The sequence below is a fragment of the Orycteropus afer genome, unplaced genomic scaffold (genome assembly GCF_000298275.1).
Source record: "Orycteropus afer afer isolate SDZICR_OR568_19922 unplaced genomic scaffold, OryAfe1.0 scaffold00412, whole genome shotgun sequence".
NCBI classification, from domain to species: Eukaryota; Metazoa; Chordata; class Mammalia; order Tubulidentata; family Orycteropodidae; genus Orycteropus; species Orycteropus afer.
The window spans coordinates 2,537,024-2,544,628 of record NW_006921999.1 but is presented as its reverse complement, the minus strand read 5'-3'; the positions used below and the strand labels follow the sequence as shown (position 1 = coordinate 2,544,628).

General features: G+C 37.5%; 1 protein-coding gene across 1 annotated transcript; it reads right to left on the bottom strand.

The window, feature by feature from the left end:
- Positions 1-5,003: 5,003 nt before the first annotated feature.
- On the bottom strand, positions 5,004-5,975 carry LOC103208101 (olfactory receptor 5K1-like). The gene has a single exon (XM_007953777.2). The coding sequence runs from the start codon at positions 5,949-5,951 to the stop codon at positions 5,004-5,006; it is 948 nt and encodes a 315-aa protein (XP_007951968.1). The 5' UTR covers positions 5,952-5,975.
- Between the last annotated feature and the right edge of the window lie 1,630 nt (positions 5,976-7,605).

Below are 7,605 nucleotides of genomic sequence, written 5' to 3'. Positions count from 1 at the left end.
AAGTTGACACACAGCTCCAACTGTCACAAGTTGCAATATTGAAAGACTCTATGGGCAAAATATTGAATGATGCAAGAAACATCAAAAGAAGATGGAAAGAATACACAGAGTCACTGTACCAAAAAATTGGTCAATGTTCATCCATTGCAGGAGGTAGCATATGACCAAGATCCAATGGTATTGAAGGAAGAAGTCGAAGCTGCACTGAAAGAATTGACAAAGAACAAGGCTCCAGGAATTGGCGGTATATCCACTGAGTTGTTTCAAAAACCAAGTGCCACACTAGAAGAACTCACCCAGCTATGCCAAGAGATTTAGAAGACAGCTACCTGGCCAACTGACTGGGAGAGATTGATATTTGTACCCATTCCAAAAAAAGGTGATCCCACAGCATGTGGAAATTATTGAATAATATCATTAATATTGCATGCAAGTAAAATCTTACTGAAGATATTTCAAAAATGGTTGCAGCAGTATATTGATTGAAAGAGTGCATCCAGAAATGTAAACTAGATTCAGGAGGACATGGAATGAGGGATATTATTGCTGATGTCAGATGAATCTTAGATGAAAGCAAACAATACCAGAAATATGTTTACTTATGTAATATGCTACAATAAGATACCAGGAGCTCTGGTAGCATATGCCTAAGGCACTTGACTGCTAACCAGAAGGCTGGCGGTTCAAACTCACCAGCCACTCCTCGGAAGGAAGATAGGGCAATCTACTTCCATAGTGATACTGCCTCGGAAACCCAAGGAGGGTTTGCTATGAGTTGGGTCCGACTCAACGGCATATAACAACAACAACAAATGTTTTATTGACTATGCAAAAGCATTCAATTGTGTGGATTATAAAAAATATTGGATGACATTCAGAAGATGGAGAATTCCAGTTGATTGTACTCAAGAGGAACCTGTACATAGACCAGGAGGCTGTTGTTTGTACAGAACAAGGTGCATGGTTCGAAATCAAGAAGGGGGTGTGTCAAGGTTGTATCCTTTCACCATACTTATTCATTCTGTATGCTGAGCAAATAATCCAAAAAGCCGAATGACATGAAGAAGCACCTGGCATCAGGATTGGAGGAAAACTCATTAACAACCTGCGATATGCTGACAACACAACTTTGCTTGCTGAAAGTGAAGATGTCTTAAAGCACTTACTAATGAAGGTTAAAGACCACAGTCTGCAGTATGGATTGCACCTCAATACAAAGAAAACAAAAATCCTCAAAACTGGTCCAATTAATAGCTTCACAATGGATGGAGAAAAGACTGGAGTTGTCAAGGACTCCATATTACTTGGTTCTTCAGTCAACACCAATGGAAGCAATAGTCAAAACATCAGATGACATATTGCATTGGGCAAATCTGCTGCAAAAGACCTCTTTCAAGTGCTGAAGAGCAAAGAAGTCCCCCTGAAGACTAAGGTGCACCTAACCCAAACCATGCTATTTTCAATCATCTCTTATGTATGTGAGAGCTGGACAACGAATAAGGAAGGCCAAAGGAGTTGACACTTTTGAGTTGCAATGTTGGAGAAGAATGCTACGTGTACTATGGACTGCTAAAAGGACTAACAAATCTGTCTTGGAAGAAGTGCACCTGGAATGCTCCTTATAAGCTAGAATGGCCAGACTTCATTTCACCTATTTTGGACAAGTTGTCAGAAGGACCTGTTCCCTGGAGAAGGATATCATGTTTGGTAGAGTGAAGGGTCAATGAAGAAGGGGAAGGCCCTCAAGAAGATGGATTAACACAGTGGCTGCAACAATGGGCTCAGGTATACCAAAGATCATGCAGCTGGCACAGGACTGGGCAGTGTTTTATTCTGTTGTGCATAGAGTTGCTATGAGTCGGAGATGATTTGACAGTACCTAACAACAACAACAACAGCAACAATAGAGTTTTCTCTGTGTTTTCTATGATTTTGTCTGTGGTTTCCTCAAACTTCCTCTCAATCCATTTAAGGTACCTTATAACATTACTTGAATTTCTTATTAGGTAGTTCCAACAGCTTCTCTTCCTGCAGAGGATTTTGTAGCTCTGTACTTTGGGTACTTGTTTAAACCACCTTGTCATTGTGTGTGTGTGTGTGATTTGATGTTATATGTTGTCTCTGAGAAATTGTATTGTCATTGTATTTATTTGTTGATTGTGTTCTGTTTGTTTCACAATGACTTTTTTTTTTTTTTTAAAGTATACCAGGACAACAGGGCAAGGATGTTACTATTGCCACTAATTTGATAGCACTAGGGAACTCATCACCTCTCTCCAAGTGGATTTGGTAATAGATGGGGTATCTTGTGAATCTCTGATTACTGGTGCTGCATAGAAACGGCAAGCAGGCTTCATGTCTAGTGGGTACTGTCTGTCATTGATCCAGTGGTGTTGAAGTGAATTGTGGCACTGTCTCAGAGGTTGAGGTGTCAGGTGCGATGAGTATTGCTTGGTAAGTTCTCTGACTCCTGACTGCTGGAGACAGATAGAAAGAAAGAGAGAAAAAAAAGTGAAAGAACAGAAAATTAACATATAAAAAATTCTAAAAGACAAGACAGGAAGGTAGAAAACCAGAAAAAGAGAAGAAAAAAGAAAAAAAAAAAAAAGAAGAAAAACGAAAAAAACGCATGTGGCACAGTGAATAAAAAAGTGCATGTGGCACAGTGGTTACACAAGTACTAGCCATCAAAAACTGCTCTTGCAGTAATGTGACATTAATTTAATGGGAGCACACACTGATGAATACAGAGGTTCATGAGTGGCTACTACTGAATGCAAAGGTGGTAGGAGGTGAGGCACTTGTTCAGCCAGATTGAAATAAGAAAATAAATAAATAAAAAGGTTGAGGGATGTGAAAGAAAAAAAATAAGGAGAAGAACAATGGAATAACTAAGAATACAGGGAAAAAGAGAAATACTGACACAATTAGTAGCTGACAAACACAGCTGAAACAGGAATTTAGAGCACACTCCAAGAAAGAGATCATGGTTATTCACAGTGGGGTAGTGTCAGACACTGCAGATCAGAGGACGCAGGGTGAGTACTTGCTGTGCGTGACTCAAAAAAAAAAAAAAAAAAAAAAGAAAAGAGGAGTGTTGAAAGAAGAAAAAAGAAAGGAAAGAAGAGGAAAACCTGTGAGAGAAGAGGGAAGATATAAGAAAAAGAAAAAAAGAAGATAAAGAAAGAAAAGCAGCTGAGTATATGGCTAAGTAAAAAAGTAGTGTTTGCTCTGAAAGAGTGAGCACCTCCAAGTGTGGTGGGATGGGGCAGACATTGCTAAGCACATGGGCCATGAGGAAGGGGCAACCATTATTTGGGATCCAATTTTTTTAAAAAAAGGACAAGGGAAAAGGAAGTAAAAAGAAAAAAATTAAAAAAAAAAAAAGAGGATAAAATCTAAGCAGAAAGAAAAAGAGAAAAAGAAATTGACATAGCACTGACAGAGGGGGATGGAGATAACTGAGCAGTGGGTGGGTGATCAGGGGGCACACATCAAGTAATTGGGAGGTTGTACAAGGTATGGATGGAGGAAAGTCACACCTCTCTGGGGGTCTGATCACCAATGTGGATGCTACTGCAGGCCGAGGCAAGTGGAGGCAGTTATCTAATTCCTTCTGTGATTGGAACACTACTGGTAATAATTCAAAATGGCCAAACTCTGCTTGTTGACAACTTCCTTCTCATTGTTCACTGTTTTCAATCAGTCTTTTCTTCTGATCAGTATTTAATTTACTCCTTTATCTTTTCATTTGATGCTCTGGGTTCCAAGATTGTTACCTGTGTTTGTTTCACTTAGTTTCTCAAGCTTTTGTTGAAGAAAGCCTGGATCTGTCTAGTCTCCATCTAGTCTCCATCTTGAATCCTCCCATGATAACTTTAATTTCAGTCTTTTTTTTTTCTGTCAATCATATTTAATGTTAAGTCTTCATCTTAGTGCCTGTTGATGAGAACATTTTATTCCCAATAGCCAATCATTACCAGGCTACATTCCATTTTCTAAAGTAGCTCCTTTCCTGGCAGAATTCCTTTTTATTTATTCTGCAAATTGGTTTTTTCAATGAAGGAAGAAATTAGTTTTTCCTTTCTAGAAACAGCCATCACCAGGGTGGCAAGCCCCAACCCAGGAAGAGTGTAGGCATGCACCCTGTGGGCCAGGAAGATCTCTCATTCAGGTGAGCTCGGTATGGGAGAGACATATGCATTCCACCCCACTGTCTGGTTGGCCTGCTACCACACTTGGGAAGAATGACTAACACTAAGGATAAAGATGTTCTTTATTTGACAATACATGTTCTGTATCAATACGTATTCAAAGAAATACTCTTGAACAACACAAAGAAAGTTAATAATCAAATTCAGATGCACAATTTATTCTGGTAGAATAATGATTCTGGTAATGGCTTAAGTACTATATGAAGACTTTAAATGCCTATGAGTTAGTGAGATTATTCTTAGAGATTCCATATTTACCAAGAATGCTAAAAGTTGGCATCTGGTTGGCATTGTGGTTAAAACATTCAGCTGCTAACCAAAAGATCAGTGGTTCAAACCCATCAGCCCCTTCATGGGAGAATGATGAAGCAGTTTCCTTCATAAACATTTGTAGCTTTGGAAACTCTATGGGGTAGTTCTACTCTGACCTATAGGGTTGCTGTGAGTTGGAGTCAAGTCAATGGCAGTGCATTTATATATGGACTTTTATTCTTATAATTTGTTGAATATGTTGAAATTTGTAGCTAATTTCACTCTGACACAATTTGTGACTATGAAGTATTCATTTAATTTGCTTCAAAGAGACCCTAGTAGTTTAGATTTTGAAATATATTTCAGCAGAATCCCTCATTTCTGAAATATTTAACAATGTATACATTATTTGACTTAAAAACATCAAGGTTACTGATTCAATATTTGATATACAAACTTGCTATTTTCCATTTTCTTAATATCTTTAATTTTGAAAAGTTCATCTAATTAAAATCAGTTTGCCACAAGGGATGTTATTTATTTCACAATGTTGTGAGACTTTGTCTTCTTCATGATTCCTTTTATAACATTTATGACTTCCTTGTTTCTTAGAGTATAGATAAAAGGATTTAACAAAGGAATTACTAGAGTATAAAAAACAGCAACTGGTATATCTTTATCCCCTTCTTTTTCTGAATGTGGCTGAACATACATGACCAGAAGAGAACCATAGAACATTGAGATAGAGAGAAAGTGAGATGCACAAGTAGATAAGGCTTTGCCTCTTCCCTCTTTGGATTTCATTTTGAAAATAGTGAAAAGGATGCAAAGATAAGAGATGAGGACTATGGTAATAGTGAAAACTTGAATTGACCCTGAAAAGATAAATATCATGAGTTCATTGATATAAGGGTCAGCACAAGAGAGCCTATATAATGGAAGAACATCACAAAAAAAGTGATTGATTTGATGGGATCCACAGAATGTTAACCTTAATAGAAGTACTACATGAATCATGGAATGCAGGTTTCCAGCTATGTAGGCCCCTATGGTCATCTTAATGCACAGTTGCTTTGACATCATGGTGTGGTACAGAAGTGGACTGCATATTGCCACATAGCGATCATAGGCCATTGCTGCCAGGAGAAAGCAATCCACGGTTTCAGCAAAACAAAAAAAATAAAATTGTGCCATGCATTCATAGAGGGAAATCGTTCTGTCCTCAGAAAAGAAGTTCTGTAACATCTTGGGGGTAATGGCACAGGAACAGCAGGAATCCATCAGAGCCAGGTTGCCCAGAAAGATGTACATTGGTGTGTGAAGACGGCACTTCATGAAAACCAATGCCACCAAACCAAGATTCCCCACCATCGTGATCAGATAGATAGCAAAGAACACTGCAAACAGAAGGGTCTTCAGATCTGGGCGATCCATAAATCCTATGAGGATAAACTCAGTTGTCAAGGAGTTATTGTCCTCTATCATCTCTACTTTCTCTGTTAAGATAGGAATTATGAATAATTAGGATTCTAATTCACGAAATTTTCCAGTAATGCATCAAACAGTGTTTCACTGCTATTGATAAGATTTTCACTGGACAATTCTTTGAGAAGTGGATAGGCCCTTTCTTTTTTTGGTCATGTTATCGGAAGGGACCATTCCCTGGAGAAAGATATCATACTTGGTAGAGTGGAGGGTCAGCAAAAAATGGAAGACCCTCAACAAGATGGAATGACAAAGTGACTGCAACTACAGGCTCAGGTATAGCAAAGATGGTGAGGATGAAGCACGACCAGGCAGTGTTTTGTTTTGTTGCACATAGGGTTGCTATGAGTTGGAGTTGACCTGTCAGCACCTAACAACAACATAACACAATAAGATTCTAATTTTGAATGTATCTAATTTTCCATTTGAATATCCCTTTGATCACTGAGTAGTCACTTATTCAAGCTTCCCTATCTCTCTGTGAAATACAGGCACATATACTTCCAAGGAACATTGTTGTTGTTGTTGTTATGTGTTGTCAAGTCGGACCCGACTCATAGTGACCCCTCCTTGGGTTTCCGAGGCAGTATCACTATGGAAGTAGATTGCCTTATCTTCCTTCCGAGGAGTGGCTGGTGGGTTTGAAATGCCAGCCTTCTGGTTAGCAGTCAAGTGCCTTAAGCACTATGCTACTAAAGTGCCATCTTATATGATGTCAAGTGCTAAAGGTTAAGATTCACAAAAATATTTTGATAATTCCAGGGAAATGCTTTCAGTGAACAGTTTTCTGTATGTGAATTTATACAAAGATAATGATCAATAACTCCCTAGATTTAGTACTCTCAATTATTTCAATGTCAGTATTTGTATTGACTATCCTCAAAATGTACTAAAAATCTATTTTCATATATATATATATATATATATATATATATATATATATACACATACACACACACACACACACACACATACATATATATTTTTTCCCCACTGAGAAAATTTTTATATGCTTGCCTAGTGGAGTGAATATTTAAAAATTATATTTAATTGTGTGTTACATTTACAAAGAAAGTGTACAAAGGTTTGTAAGTAGTAAGGAAGGGACTACTTGAAGAAAACTACCTTGGAAATACAAATGTCTTGATTTCCTTATCATTTTCACATTTCTGTTAAACAATTCTGCTATGACAGTGTAATTTTTTTTTCTTGACACTAGTTGTAAGTAAAATATTAATATTTTCCTTCTTTACCTCAATATTTTTCATTTCTGACCTATGACTCTCCTGTCGTTCTAATAATGAGATTTGATGATCATACTCTAATAATTACAACCTTTTTTAAGAGATTTGATAAATATGCATTATCCATCCTGTCCAGTTTATTACTTAGAAACTTGCACCATTTATCAGATAAAAGCTCTCATTGTTTACTTATTTAAAGTCATATTCACCTGATCATTTCTAGTTCCACTTATCTTTGTTGGAGTTCAGTAGTCATCACTTCAAGATATTGCCAGAAGCAATGCTCTGCTGTCAGGGGACTTCAATATTTGTTCTCTCTAATCTAAGGTAAGTGCAAATTCTTTAGGATGGCATTTATGCTGTAACCTGATCCACTCTATCCTTATTTCTTATATTTACCAAGGGCTCTT

Excerpts from the sequence above, each read along its gene's own strand:
- LOC103208101 (XM_007953777.2), bottom strand. The coding sequence starts at position 5,951 with ATGATAGAGGACAATAACTCCTTGACAACTGAGTTTATCCTCATAGGA.